The sequence below is a fragment of the Euwallacea fornicatus genome, chromosome 2, assembly GCF_040115645.1.
Source record: "Euwallacea fornicatus isolate EFF26 chromosome 2, ASM4011564v1, whole genome shotgun sequence".
In the NCBI taxonomy this organism is placed as follows: domain Eukaryota; kingdom Metazoa; phylum Arthropoda; class Insecta; order Coleoptera; family Curculionidae; genus Euwallacea; species Euwallacea fornicatus.
This window is the reverse complement of record NC_089542.1, coordinates 6637719-6653793: the sequence shown is the minus strand read 5'-3', so window position 1 is coordinate 6653793 and position 16075 is coordinate 6637719. Positions and strand designations below refer to the sequence as shown.

The 16075-nt window shown below is 36.1% G+C and overlaps 1 protein-coding gene across 7 annotated transcripts in view; it reads left to right on the top strand.

Annotated features, from left to right (window-relative positions):
• Positions 1-16075, top strand: part of LOC136348342 (netrin receptor UNC5B-like) — a 256866-nt gene that overhangs the window by 237891 nt on the left and 2900 nt on the right. For all 7 annotated transcript variants that reach the window (XM_066299091.1, XM_066299130.1, XM_066299081.1 and 4 more), the window contains 2 exons: positions 15065-15211; positions 15265-15525. In XM_066299091.1, the coding sequence (XP_066155188.1) occupies positions 15065-15211; positions 15265-15525 (408 nt within the window). The remainder of the gene's footprint in view (positions 1-15064; positions 15212-15264; positions 15526-16075) is intronic.

Genomic DNA, 16075 nt, shown 5'->3' with positions numbered 1-16075 from the left:
GAAATTTCCACCTTTTTCCAGAGGAAATCGCTCTGCAAGATTTGAATGGTGTCAAGAATATCGAAATTGAAATGTAATTGATCCGGCTACAGTTTTATTCGCTGGCGAATTCAGATTCTCATCTAGTAAGAGCGTGGAGACGCTCTAGAAATGTTGAACCGTTAGGATATGTCCAGGATGTCCATTCATATAAAAAGAGGTGATACAATAAGGGTATGGGCCACAATGACGATTGGCAGTAGAACCGACCTCGTTTTCCTAAATCCATTCTTAACAACTCAACAGTACATCGGTATCATTCTTGACCCTACAGTCAGATCATTTGCTGGCGCTGTTAACAACTTTCGTCTTATGCGCAATAATGCTCGGCCACATATCGCCAGTATTGAGGCGGACTGGTGGATTAACGAAAGTATCGTCGCTCTGCTATGGCCAACACAATTGCCAGATCTGAATCCCATTGAGCATATCTGGAACATGCTTTAAAGAACATGTGGCCAACATTCACGGTACCTTTGTAGGAATTGTTGTAAGATGAATACGAGAGGATATCCCAAGCGAAAATAAACAGTATCATTTTGAATATGGAATACAGAATTAGGGCTGTAGCTAATAACCGCAGAGGCCATGCTTTTTTGGTTGCTGAGAATGTTTTGTTATTAAGTCAAAAAAAGGGCGTTTTTAGTTTATTTACAACTCGTGAATAAATAGGCATAATTTAGAAATCTATATTAGATATCTAATAAATATCTAAAGCTTCATTTTGTTGTGTATTAAACACTTTCTAACACTACAAATGCATAACTTTATTTTGTAACCAATTTTAAAATAACCTCAATCTATTTATAAAAATATTCTTAAACTTGCATTGTCCAAAAAACACATAACACTTATTTGTTACATTTCACAGCATAGAAATTGCTCTGTAAATCGAATAGTTATTAGTAGAGGGCCAACAAGTGCCCAAATAATAAGAAATCAGAGCTGATTGCTTATCATGAAATTTATTGTGATTGAAATCGAAAATGAAAATCGGCACTTTCACTCCCTATTTGGACAATTTTATTGCAGCTAAAAGACTACCACAAGCCATTGATTTAGTGTTTTGAGTTGTGGCAATCAAAAATTGTCTTTAAAGCACTAAGGCGCTGATTTTCTACACTCCGAGAGGTAATAAGAGAAATTTCAGCAAAAATAAAGTATTGTTTGTTAAATTGCGACGAAATCGATCAGAGACAGGCCCGCGGGGTCTCAAAATTGACAAAATCGACAACCATGACGCTCATAATTGCGTGCAGTATTTTAAACTACTCAAAAAGCAAATCACTGTGGTACTATCTATTTCTAAATAGACCAAAAAATTTCATTAAAGGGTGAGGTTTTACGGGTTTAGTTAAGCACAGGGACGCACGGGGAGGGGTGTCTTGACAACTTCTTTAATATTTTTAAGCGAAATACTGGTACAATGCCTTTGATGCCTTCCCCTAGGTCCCTCTAAAATCGCAAGACGAAAGCTGCCAGACAGATATTTATTCCCTTTAAGAGAGCGCGCGCTCTCTCATACAGAATATAAGTATTCACCCTGGTCCCCCTTATGGAAATGCCTCCGTAAGCCCTCACATCCCTCCGCGTGACAAAGGCGACTGCACCACAAGGGAGCATTATTTAAATCTTAACGAAATTCCTTCGTCGAGAAGAGTTATTATCTACGATTGCGAAAAAGGGCTTTTACGTCCCCATAGCTCATGTGACAAATTTGGAAATTAATAAAGAGGGATCAAGAGTGGGCAAACATTCGCCATCGGCGTGTTTGCACAAGCCCTGATCGGTCATAACTCGGGATTATCTTGACGGTTTAGCGGCTGCTGGTTATGACGGCTAGCTAAAAAGGCTAATATTTGCTGGATGTCAGGATTAACACCCCCGGCAGGGTGCTTTAACAGTTCAAATTAAACCCCGGCAGTGTGAAAATTCTAATAGTGCCACTATTAACTCGCAACCACCCCTCGTGACTTCAAGGTAATTTACCATACTATTAAACTATCGACAAGCTAGTCAAATTGGTATATTACCGAGGCGTATTCAATGGCACCGCACCGTAATGCGAATACGACGTGGGTAATGGGCTTAAACGCATTGTTACCATCCCCCGTTACATTGAAAATCCCAAAGAGCCCCTCGGAGAGATAAACTAATACTGCACCCCTGCCAATTGCTTCACGATCTGCTAATTCCAAAAATTGAATTGCCTGTTGCAGGAGATGAATAGGTGATGCTCCACTTTACTACTACGTAGGGAATCCTTTCTTTCGCAATTCCTCATTAAACCCATTATCTGTTAAGATCTCTAACGGAAGACATAAGATATAATCGCTGGTTTTGATATGAATAATCCCCTTGAAAACTCATCTGCGTGTGGCGGATTACACATTACCTCAGTCAGTGCAGAGTAATGCAATTTTCCATTAAGGGAAACCTCTAATAGGACCGCCATCATTGGTGCTAAATAATTAAACGTGGCAATATCGCATGCACGTGCGTTCTCGTGTTAATTGAACCTACTCACTTCCTGATGGGTCCTTGAACGAACAGTCAATGTAGTATTAATTTTTTAGTGATTTTTTTCTTCTGTACCTTCTGCGTGACTAAACAGCGACATCACAATGATTTTAGTCCGGATTTGATGTGTGACTTTGAAGAATGTTTAAATTATGAGAATAATATGTGGGGACGCGTCAATCAATCAATCACTTCATCAGTGCATGTTTTGTTGTTAGAGTATTTAGCTGTCATGGACAAAGCTAAAACGTAACTGTAGATATTTAATTACATAACACGCGAGGAAAGTAACTCTTAACGCACGACCGTCAAATGTTACGCGCGACCGCAGACGAGGGCGGCTAACACGCGAGTGTGTTATAGTTATTCTCCTAACGAGCCGTTATTAATCAAAAAGGCAAAATCTTAAAAATACTACGCGCGGGGGCGCCTATAGTGTGGAGATCCGAAGGCAACGTGTGCTTTCCATATACGTAACGTACATTAGATAAAAACAAATTTATTTGAAAATCGTGAGGAAAATAGAGACATAAATTTACTTGTGACAAATTTACAATAAATTATCATGTTAACATGTTACACAGGGTATTTATTAAGTACTTATACAAAGTTTAAAAAGTGAATCTTTGACTAATTTCAAAATAAAAGTTTCATATGAGCGTAGGTCCGGCTTGGTTCTCGAGATACAAGGCTTTAACAAAAAAAAATTGTTAGGTGTTTTGATTATATTTTTATTTAATATAATGTCAATTTAGCAAAATTTTGGATATTGGAAGTATCGGTGACGAGAAATTCAAATATTGACTTACTTTTTTGTTTAATGTTAGAGTACTCCACATACAGTGCTGTAATTTTATTCTTGCAATTATCCGTGGTCACCTTATTGGGTCTTGCATTCTTCCACAAAGACTTTGTTATCCTAGCCGTTAGATGAGACGAGCGGCAACGCAAGCTTGGCCTCCCAGATCTTCAGATTTGAATCCGTTGGATTATTTTCTGTCGGATCACTTGAAGTTGCTAGTTTCCAAAACTCCGGTCCAAAATGAGAAATATCTAAGAAATAGGATACTTGAAGCGTGTGTCATTATTAATTACACGCCCGCTATTCTCGAAAGAATTCGTCAATCAATGTTAAGACGAACTCATGCGCACAACATAGTACACGGCAATCATTTTCAGCAATTATTATAAAAGTTACAAAATTATTTGCACAAGTAGTTTAGTCTTAATCTTGTAAGTAGTTTAAAGTTCGAAACAGCTACATTTAGCGTCAAATATTAACAGTAGTGATTATTTAAGCCCAAGTTCAACACTGTATGTGGTGACGTATAACATTAAACAAAAAGCTAAGTAACAATTTGAGTTTCTCATCACCGATGCTCTTAATTTCCAGAATTTTAACAAATTAACATGTAATTGAACAAAAATATCATAATCAAAATACCAAACATTTTTTTTTTAAGTCGTTTATCTTAAGAATCAATCTGATACGAATCTCGAAAAAATCACTCGTTAGTGTGTTGTAAAAGTACTTAATTAACACCCTATATATTCAGTTATCCTTTCCATCCAGGAGTATCCAGCAATTTGAACAAACGTGTCCAATACTAAAACCCTCATACCATTTTTTTAAGTTTTATAACGTCAAAATTTCGCCACAATTTGAAATTTCATCCGTTGTCTTCCCTTTTTCTTAAATGTACGCATGTAGGTGTAGAGCATCTTTGGGTTTCTCTTCAAATTTCTAGCTCGTTACAAATCCATATGTACAGGGTGAAACGTGGCGAAGTTTAATTCATTACAACCGAGTTTCGAAAGTGAAAAATTTTAAGTTGAAAAACTTGCCATATCTATTAACTACATGAACACTTCTAATAATTTCTTTTCAATTCTTCGTGTTCTATGCTACCACGATGGAAATGATTTTTTCGGGCTTCTAGTGCCCCAGAATAGAGTAAAACTCTTTTAAAATTAAATCGATTTTCACGTCTCATTTTCTATCTCGTTTTATATCTCTTAGACAGGCATCCGGGCAATGCCCTTTTCGATACCATCAGACGTGTCTTTCTGGATCTTTAAGTAAAGAGGCTTTTTCGTTCTTGCGCTCTTGTCGCGTAATGAGTCAATTTTTAAGAAAGCGCATTGCTAAAAAACGATTAATTTCAAATTTTCGAATTTTCGGAGATACTTTGGAATAAATAGTTTTTTTTTCAATGGCATTTTGCTGCACATCGTCTACGACCAATTGCTCATCGCCTACGACCCCGGAAAACCAACCACTATACCAAATTTTATAACTACACTGTACATCTCAAAAAGGACAAAGCAATATAATGATTGGGTATGGTCAAGCCCGGAAGCATAGAAGGTATGCATTTACCGTTCAATTTTTTTGCCTTAAAATGAGATTTAGCAGATCGGCTAAACCATTTTAGGTCCCCGTTATTTTTATTCTTCCGATCCCTCTCTGAGGAGTTTTATAAATATATGAGAAATAATAAAAGCAAATATAAAATATGAAACACAAAATGATTCAAATGTCGTATGTTATCCGACCAAAAATTTCTTCAGCAAAGCTGTCCAAGCTTTCAGATCCCGCCTGCGACTTGTCCTGGAATCTCCTAAGCTCTAGATGTCTAACACGCCAGTGTGCTAGAAAAAGCAAACGTTGCGCCAGCGTGCCGCAATGAGAATCTATTTGCCACGTCATCCCATGGGTCTAGGCAACCAGTTAAACCTAAATCTGTTATGTATTGGAAGGAAAGATTTTTGCGTTAACAGGAACGTTTTCGAAAACTTATACACGGTTTAATTAGCTCTGGCACTTGGCGCGACTTCAGTCGCCTTTCCAACCTTTCAGCGGATCCAGGTAATTACGAGGCGAGTGATTTACTGTGTGCAGAAATTCCAGAAACTTGAAAATAATTACGGCCGAATAAAAACCTGAAATAGCTCTAGATCGTTGGGTTAATGAAGCGACTATTGTGAATAACGCCGAGTTTTTTCTTTTCGTTAAAATTGAGCATATGACCCGAAATCAATTCAGCAAATGGGAGAGTTTGCCCATAAGTAGTATTGAATTTAGGATTCGGAAATGTTCATTACGTGACCGAAGGGGGTAAGTTTTATGCGTCCATCGAACGCTGAATACGAAATTTGCATCGGTCTGGGGGCTTTAAATTTAGACGCCAAACGGCCGTTAAAGAGGTCTTATTAAATTCTCAAGCAAGATTTGTGGCCATCCTGATTGGGCAATAGCGTTAATGAATGTCCCCCTCATTAAGTTACCAAATCGTCCCCCCTCCCCCTCCTTCACCCCGACCGCCAGAGAATATGGATAAATCGCAGTTATAGCCTCCGATAACCCGTATTATCCATTAACTAAGAAGCGTCCAGAGGACCAGTCGGTAATAAAAATGGCAATAAACGGCCGATCTCCCGGTGCACAATGAGATTCCCTTATATATGTCCCATAATAATAAATAATCAAGACTGTTTCCTGAGCCCTGTAAACATCCCTCTCTGCTTCCGCTCTGGCTGGAAATTTATTCGCCAGTTTCGATAAAAGAGTACGCCCAAGCCGCCCGAATAACAAATCTCATGAGAGGTCAAACACCCAATGAATGTATACACTTATTTCTTTGTCAACATTAAGAGGTATTTAACTTGTCAGGAACACAAAATAATCATCACCTTTTTGTCCAAATATCAACTAAGTGATTGATATCCCCTGAAAGTTTGAGCCTTATAAGCTAGTAAACCTCATGTGGTTGTAATCTTGACGTTAATGATGAAGAAGAACTTTATGTATCACAGAGAGCTGCTTTTTTCAATCTGGAGGATAGAAAAATCCATATATTGTGTGAGTGTATCTTTTATCTTAAGATGCACAACATACATCTGCGTTTGCAGATGCAACAACCTCTAAATGCTTTGCGGTCCTATGGAACACGTTTTAGAATGGTTTTTCTACTAAACTGCTTAAGCGACAGATTAGTTGGAATTGATCGATTTAGAATGTTCGAAAATCTTCTAGAATATTCCAAACTAAATAATACAATGATTCTACCAGTCAAAGGTGTTTGACACTTTTCATATTAGATACAGAGTCAACCGTGAAATCCGCATCATGTCGATTTTTTTTTTATTTTCGAATTTGACTAAATTTTGGCTTTGTCTTCAGGTTGTGCTTCACAAATGAGGAGAAATGACAGATAAATCGAAAAATACATGACCTTCTATAACTGTAAAACTGCTTTATTTTAATATCTTAAATCTACCATTATTTCTCAACATTTTGAAAAACCATAAAGGAAAAAGTTTATTAATTTCTTATTTTCTATCCATACACTAATTTTCAACTTTTTCGAACGACTTTTATTTTTTTTGAATCACTTGATTTTTCTGTGTTAAAATAATTGGCCGCAAATTTTTTTGTTATCTAAATATTTATAATTTACTATTAGCCGCTGTACCCTTTTTATATCGTTAAAAAACCGTTTACCTAATTTTTACTTAAATAAAGAATTCGACCTTTATTTTGATTGTATGAGCAACTCAATATAGAATTCAAAGGACTATTATTAGTCGTCAAGTGACGATACAAATTGATCATATAAGAATAGTGGCTTTAATGGAAGTAAGACATTCGCAGAGGTTTGCAGCTGAGCGCATAGACCTTCTCAAAATGACGTCTCCTGCATATAGCATCGCTATTTAGAGACTAATCTGTGCACCACTAATCAATGCGCCAAAGACCCTGAAGTGGCGGAAGGCATAAAGACAGAATAGCTATATACACTGAACACTTCTGTGAAATCCTACTTTAGCAATACCAGAGCTTCGAAGGGAAGTTAGATATCCACTAGGTGTTGCTGTTTTTTGTTCAACGGTAAAAAAACAAATCATTCACTCTGGTTTGCGATGTCGTCAACTCATAAGAGTTCTTCGGCTACAATGTCAACACAGTCTTCATTAATTGCAGTGTACTGAAGATCACATACTCTTACCCAAAGGATTTTGATTTTTGTTTTACGAGACCAAAATTTGTCGGATAAATGATAGCCGCCGAGCTTGCAGACAACCAACAAGAGTTAGTCATCTTGGCCACTCTCCCCCGTACCTCCTTCCGGGGAGAGGAAATGCCGGGTTTGGGGCTGCTACAACAGGCACCGACTTAGTTCATGTTCAAGGAAAATTTACGAGCGATAGATGCATTAAAGACATTCTGAATTCATGTGTCAAACAATGGCGAGGAGCTGTTGGTGGCAGAATTGTCTTTGTGGAAAACAATGTCCATTCTCATTGTACTACGGCAATAAATAACTACCTTGAAAGTGAGGAAACCAACCTTTTAGATTGGCCTCCTTTGTCATGTGACCCCTATAGACCACGCTTGAGACATGATTTCCAGAGCTGTCGAAGAAATCTTCTCAGAAACCTTCACGAGCTTGTTATTGTCGCTACATAAAAATGGCAGGATATTCCTCGAGATCTTATAACTGACCTTGTTCAAACCATCCACCGACGTCTCCAAACTGGTGTTGATCCCAGTGGTGGAAATACGCGTTATTAATTTCTTTTTTAATTGAAAATTTGGTATGAAAACTTTCGTTTTTTGTCACTGAGTTGCTTTCATTGTTTAAAATTTAATATCGAAGTAATTATGGTCGAAACTATTTGATTTTTTATCAAAACGAACTAATTAATAAATATTTAATTAATTTTTTACACCACATAATAAAATATCCAAGGTGAGGTAAAGCTTTTGAAGCTACGCATTCTCTCTGAGTGATAACAAGGAAATTTTTTTGTCTTATCTGTCTTTATATTTGATCTTTTAAAACCAATTATTAATAAATTTCATTTAAACAATGACTTTAGCACTTATCAAGATTTTTTTATAACTAAAGATAAATAGTAAATTCAAAAGCGCATTAAACATCAAATTCTAGGTGATTACATTCGTGCTCACAACTGGTGATCATTAAAGAAAACTTCGCAGTAGACGAACGGAGGTCGCGGATTAAGCCATTCGCTCTTTACCATCAAACATCTCACAGAGCACAGGTGAGAGGCGAACGTATCTAAGACGTCCCTGCGATATTTCAACGCCTAGTTGAGGTTTGGTTTTAATGACCACCCTTTATTTGAGCTTAGCGTTAAGTGTCTATCGCGTGTCGACGTAGTTTCCTTAAGGGTTTTAAAGTAGCAAATTACAAAATTCATTATTCATAACTCGTAGCTTCGTCCGGCATTGCTAAATGACACAAAAGTGATCCTTTTATAAAACGGAACGAAGGAGGACATTACTGAAAGGAAACGGGGAAATAAGCTAGCTGCGCTGAGAATGACACTTCGGAATTTATCTGCCCGTTTTTGCCATATTTTTCAAATCTTTTTGTTTTTGAGCCGTGTTTTCGACAGTCGGGAAATATGTGCAAACTCTGGTTATATGGAAATAAATGAGAAATGCGGAAAGAATTCAATGACGTTTTCTTTCAGCACTAAATAAGGCCACACTGCAACAGTCGAAGACATCAAAAAGGCTCAAGTGCCTCGTATAAAACCTCAACGTAATGGTGTCGACACCAACGACTTGGAAATAACCCTCGGATTTCCACACTTACAAGAACGAAAACAGCTCCGCGCTTAATAAAGTTATAAAATTTATTCAAGAGGATTTAACTTTGGCCGATGAATCACACTCTGGATCGCGACCATCCGAGCTCTTGAAGCCACAGTAAAACAATTCCAGCTCTTTTTCCCGTCCAAACGAAATATAGAAGTGGCAATAGATCAAACAGAGGACTCGTATGTTCAACGAATGCTTAATGAAGCAATGTCCCCAAATTGCCTAATTAATAGGTCAGCCTTGGGCCGGCAATGGTCGCAAATTGGGCAATTGTGGAAATGTCGCTCTACGGAGAGGGCGGCGGAATTAATAAAAAGGGGTCCTTGCTTTCGGTTGCAGGAATTAATTGCTCCTCAGCCCCTTGAAGAATCATCCACTGTATGACTGGAAATAATTATCGAATTGAAAAAGTCCCGCATTTGTGCCTGGAGGAAAATAGTTATAACAGACGTTCGATAACGTAAACCCGTGATAATGGAAGTATTGCGGTAATGCAAACACAAAATTCGTATTATACGATCAAGCGCCAAATTAAGCCATTGATAATGTGAAAAGCAAAAAAATCAGCGCTTATACCGGGCGATTCTAGATATATTGAACGAGCAAATATCTTTAAAACGAGATGTACAAAAAAATGTTCACATGAACCATTTTTTTATTTTCAGAAACTAAATTTTTTATGCTTTGAATGTTTTTTCCATGGTCACTTTCACCTGTCTTTTGAAGTCAACTTCGATTTTTCAAGAGAAACATCCAATTTTTTTGAAAATTCAAATTCTTTGTTAACAGTAAAAACGGTTTCACGTGAAACATTTTTACACTAAAAGTGGTAAAATTCACAATTATACTAGATATAAAATAAATTCTTATTTCGTTAGTGCTACAAGTTCAGTTATATCATTTTTTTTTTGAAAAGTGACAAATACACTGTTGGCATGCGCAAGTATAAATTTGAGGAGAGAACTTATACATGACCACCCATTTTCCCCATGGTTTCTTCATATTTTCTTTACCCAAATTATAGGAAATGTGTGCCTATTCAAACTATACATCAGTGAAAAACTTCATCAAGATATTTACAAAGGGTTTTTTTTGACCCTGTCACCCTGTGTAATGAGTATGAAGTACCAAAGAAAGAAGTACCATAAGGAAAATCTAATTATTTTCGCATAAGAAATCTCCGGTTAGTGGATTGGTCTACTAATGCAACACACCCTGTATCGTATTTCAGTTGATGCAAGGAAGAGATAAATCATCATCAATTTTGTCATATCATCAAATTTATGAAAGGGATGAGTCAAATATGCTTTTGATTTTGATACCTATTGAGTATTCTTCTCGTTTTTGCACCAAGGTCCACAGTTATCTTTCTTATTAGAAGACGACACCTTTATTGTATGATACCAAGATGATAACTCTGCCCCTTCAATACGAATTCCTAAGGTTAGCTACTGTTTAAGTGACCTTCCCTTCCTCGGTTATATCACCCAAGACACGAAACTCTCCACTTTATCACTCCGTTTTATCACCATATTAAATATTAACTTGCGAATAAACTTGGAACATGAAGCGGTGCCTCTTCGGCTTAATTAGGTTCCGTGGAAATTGGCACCTGTTGGTAATTTTTAGGATTAGCCCTCATCATACTGCGCATCATAAACAGTTAATAGCCCTTGCAAAGGGATGAAAACACGCAGTTAACAGAGGGTTTTTTTGCCGTTTTCTTTGGACATGTCTGGAAGACAAGTGGGTTTTGTTTTTGCCGCATTTGAGGTAGAACTCCCTTAAACTTTTCCTGAGATGTTATCGTTCCTTCGGGCGGTCGTTTTTCACCGAATGCGGGCGTTTTGTCCTAATCCGAAAAAAGAGGTTTAGTTGTTTTAGATGAGGATCGTCCCTTTGGAGGGTCCTAATTATTTTCCTTTAAACCCGTGACGTGGCCCTTTAAAGGCAAACGGAATTGAATGAAGAAGCAAAGTTGGAACTCTCCTACAATAAAGTTTTTGCAGGGAGGATGTTTATTTGCTTTTATCGATATTTCCTCATAAACTCTTTTCCGGAAAGTCCATTCCGAAGTTGGGAACTCGTTCGTCGAAATACTTAATGCGAGATCTCATCAATACGAAAAAGTTAAAATGTGAAATTGCCGAAGCAGTCTCCGGGAAGTCGAAGAGAGTTGCTTCTATTTAAATTTAAGGTAAACTTGGGTCGTTTAAGATGGGCCAAGTGAACTTTTTAATAATGTTTATACAGTATGTCCGGGAAAAAGTGATACAAGTAAGTGTTGAAGAAAAATTGCTTATTTTCAGTCCACAGGATGTCAGTAATTTTTTAATCTGTAATTTAGAAATAAATCTCACAAATTTTCATTAACAAACTTGAAATGGCTAACTTTTTTATTAATGCCGATAACTTCATTTTTTTCGAAACTCTGATACTTTTAACTTTTTAGCATCAAAACTAATTGTGCAAACGAAATTGCATCTCTAGCGATTTTCGAGATATTTTCAATTTAATGATTCCGTGCATTTAAAATATTTGATTATTATTACTTTATAGATGCGTCTCGTTTGCCCAGTAATCTACATTTTATGTATACTTTATTAAGAGACATTAATAATATTCTTAGTTAAACTGCCGGCCTTCCTGACTGTTAACATCAATCGTCTACTCGAATACATCTTCCAGGCCTTAATCAAAAGTTGACAGCACCTTGAACAGGGTTTGGTTATTATTTTTAACTGTATTTATACCTTCTTGAATATTATCCCAAACTCTTCTCTGCTCTTAGGAACAGATTTGTATTTAAAAAATCTAATGGGTTTAAATCGGGATTTCCTGGTGGCCACAGCTGTTCCCTACTCCAACAATCGAAAATTAATATGTATGACTTCTCTAACCTAAGTAAAGGGTCACGAATTTGCTTTTAGAGCAACCTTCAGAAGCAACTTTATGTCAACTTCTTAAAATTAGATAGATCAATTCTGTATGGAAACAGTCTCACTTTCCGTCAAAGTCTAGGAATTGATGATTTCCTGATCCTGTTGCTTCAAAGATACATCTGGTGTTGTTGTCTGAATCCTCTAATATTCGGACAAAGACTCTCTCATTGGTCGACAGTGAGCATTTTTGGACTTCCATTATCTTGTTTTGAATAAAATGGACAAGTCTTACCCAGTTTATCATAAATTCGTTTAAATGTTCGTTGATCTGATTGTCTATAATTTGGATAAAATTCCAGATATCTTTTATCAGAATGACGTTTTCGAAAATTCAATTGTACATAAACACAAACGGTGTTTCTCATGTCAATACTAATTAATTCATCGTGCAGAGGTATTCGTGACATTATAACACAATTTACTAATCACACTAATATAACAAGCTGTTCGTTAACGTAATTATGAATAATCATCGATATTGCAAACGTTAGTAAAAAATCAAATACGACACCTGTGGGATATTTTATTGTTTGTTAATAAATTGAAAATTTATAAATCTTTGACAACGCGCTGAAAAATTTAATTGAACATATCTCGAAAATGGTTAGAGATGTGAGTTTTTTTTGTAGAATACGTTTTTGAAGTAAATGAATTTATAGCATCAAAACTCGTAAAAGTATTCAATTTATCGGCACTAATAAAATAGGTAAGTGGATTTTTTGTACCCAAGTGAGATGCAGGTGACGCCAATTATCAATTAACTTGGAAAAGATTTTAAATTAATTTATCATATGGAAAAAACCTTGTTAGCAATTTCAAGCCTGTAAATCAAAGGCTGTGAGACATATTTCCAATTTGCAGAATTCACAAGCATTCTAAACATCCTGTGGAATGAAAACAAATACATTTTTTTCATTTAGTCCCTAGCACACTGTACTGATTTGTACCAACATTTTTGGGACATCCTCTATATTTATTATTCAAATACACTAAAAAGGTTCAAATTCAGAATAAGTTTCAAACTGATACCGACAGTTAAAATTTCAATTCATTGATTCTTTTAAAAGGAACCCTCCTTAACCAACTACCTTGAAAGTTGAAAATTTGCGGATCACATAAAACATACTGTATATTTCATACACAAAAATAGACGGCGGTTATATATTATAATATTTAGTTGTACAGGGTGTTTTCAAATATGTGGGCAATATCTCAGAAATGAAAGTTCTTGTAAAATACGTTTATAAACTGTTTTCCAAAAACTTACCTTTACGGAAATACAGCTGTCCAAAATTTGAAAGCAAAAATAGTATTTTCTAAATAAATTTTCTTCCAGTTAATGAAATTTAATTAATTTTGAGTCACTCATGAATCATACCAATTTTAATAAGATCGGAGTTAACACTTCTTTTTACACCATAAGGGCGGCGGAAGGAAGGCTCCTTCAACGTTTTTATCCCCGAACTTTTAAGATCCTGTGTTTTTTATCTCTTCTGTTGTTTATTAGATTTCTGGCGTATCTAAAAATAGTACTATTGGTTGAAGTATATAAAATGAACCATTTTCTAAAAAAACATCATTTTGTCTAACAGAGTATTTGTAAAAGAATTTTACGTGTGTTTTGTACTTTATCACCTAGATACCAAAATAAACATTTTTGTGTTGAAATTGTCAAAAACTAAATTTGTTATTTTGAAATTAATTAATTAATTTTCATCAACAGAGAGAAAACTTATTTAGAAAATACCATTTTCGCTATCAAATTTTGAATAGCTGTATTTTAGCAAGTGTAACTTTTTGGAAAACAATTTATAAGATTAAATACAATCTTTCCACAAGAACTTTTCACTTTGAAATTTTACCCACATTTTTGGGAACACACTGTATATTCGACCAGAGTCAGTAAGTAGTACTTGTCAAGATTTCAAATGTTTAATGTTTTTTTAAGTGAAAAGTGATGCTACATAAAAAAGGACTTAGTGCTCCTAAATAAGGATGATTAAGGATATACGATTTTCAACTAAAAAATGTCAAACCTTCAGGGCCTATATAGAATAAGTTCTAAGAGTTAAACAAGAATAGGTAGACATGCACGGTTTATTACCTAATAGATTAGAGAGTTGGCAATATTTTTCCTGAAAATATTCAAATTTTTATTTTAATTTCTGTAAAATTAGAGTTTTTTCAAATATTCATCAGTATTGTTAGAACTGCAAAGTACTTTAAAAACTGCACTCAGACTCCTCACTATCAGTATATTCTATTTAACATTTGATTACAAATAAATCACTTCTTTTCAAAATACGTTTCGAGCTACTGCAAACATAGTCAAATCTTAAATGAACGCCCAGATAGTAGATATCCCAGTCGCGGGACCCGAATGTAAGACATTTCACTATACTTCTATATAACATGGTTATTGACTCTGTCCCTTAATGAGAAATGACTAAGTTTGTCGCGTAGGTCTTACTTAAATCTCCAACATGTTTTTCCGAATTCTCAACGATATTCTTTTGTCTTTAAGAGGAATTCACATGATCCCCCTAAAACATAGTAGAATCATTTCCCTTTACGTTCTTTGTCCTGCTGTAACCGAAGCAAAACATCCTCGTTGTTCTTCGTTTGAAAACAATGTTTTGTCTCGGGAAAAGCACCTGACCTGAAACCGGATTAACTTATATTTCGCCCCCAAAAGCCGAGCTCTATGGCAATCTTGTTTACTTATCGGATTTTCTTAAATGAACTCGGCACACACCGTGCCGGCAAAAAGTGAAAATAACGAATTTTCCTTCGTCATTTCCCGAGAGGTGGCCCAAGGGCGTTAAAATGTTCCTCCAGTTTGTTATTGTGTGTTGTGTATGTTTCCTTTTTCACATTTTGTAGTTCAACTCAAATTGATTTCCAATGTTTATAAGTAGTTTTATTTCAGCTAACATTCAAAGTACTCAAAATGACATTTTGCTCTACATCGGACTGACAGTGGCGATCTTCATGGTGTGCTTGTTATCTTTCTTCGTCATTCGCCTGTATAGAAAAAAGACCCAACAACAGAGTCTGTACAACATGGCAGCCAGTGGTAAGTCCGGAACACCTTTTTCAAACAGACACAAGTTTACATGTTAATTTCAGACTACCATCCATCAGAATTTTTTCCCGAACAGGACAAGAAGTCTCTGAGTCTACAGCCAGACCTAACCCAAACAATGGCCGCCTGCTACGAATACCCGTACACCACACCGGCCACCTCGGTCACCAGATCAGTGTCAGAACACCATTATGACGTGCCACATCTGGCGTCTGCGTCCGATATTCAAATGTCTCCGGCCACCAGTTCCACACTAGAATCATCTAGCGGCAAGCGGAGCCTGATGAGTGGCTCTACGAACAATTGTAAGTTGTTACGTCATTATCGTCCTGAAAACACCTAGTGTCCAGGCGGCCACTGAATATAAAGGCATAAGCCTGGAAAATTGTTTTTTTTTTTGCGTCTGCACGGATTACCCAATTGAACACCTTTTACATGAAGGCTATGTTACTCAAGACCAGCCATCATTCAGAAGTTTTTTCAATATTGTAGTTTGAGCCGTTCTGCCTTACAACGCCTCCAAATTCTAAAAACTTGAATGTCCCATGTGACCGTTCTAGGCCACGATTGAGCAAAGTCAAGATCAAAATTGAACAAAAACAAAGTAACAAATAATATAAGCATAAAAACCCTATGTTTAATGAATTTTTGTTCTGTTAATTTTTAAGCAATTTTTTACTTATTTACGAGTTAAATTAGTGAAAAATCTATAGAATGCCTGAGAAAAATTATCATGTAATCTGCTTTGATGTCCTCATGATAAACAAATTTCTTATTAACCTATAAAGATTACACAAAGACATAACCTATATCTTTTATATCTCACACAGTTTATTTAGTATGAGTACAGTAAAA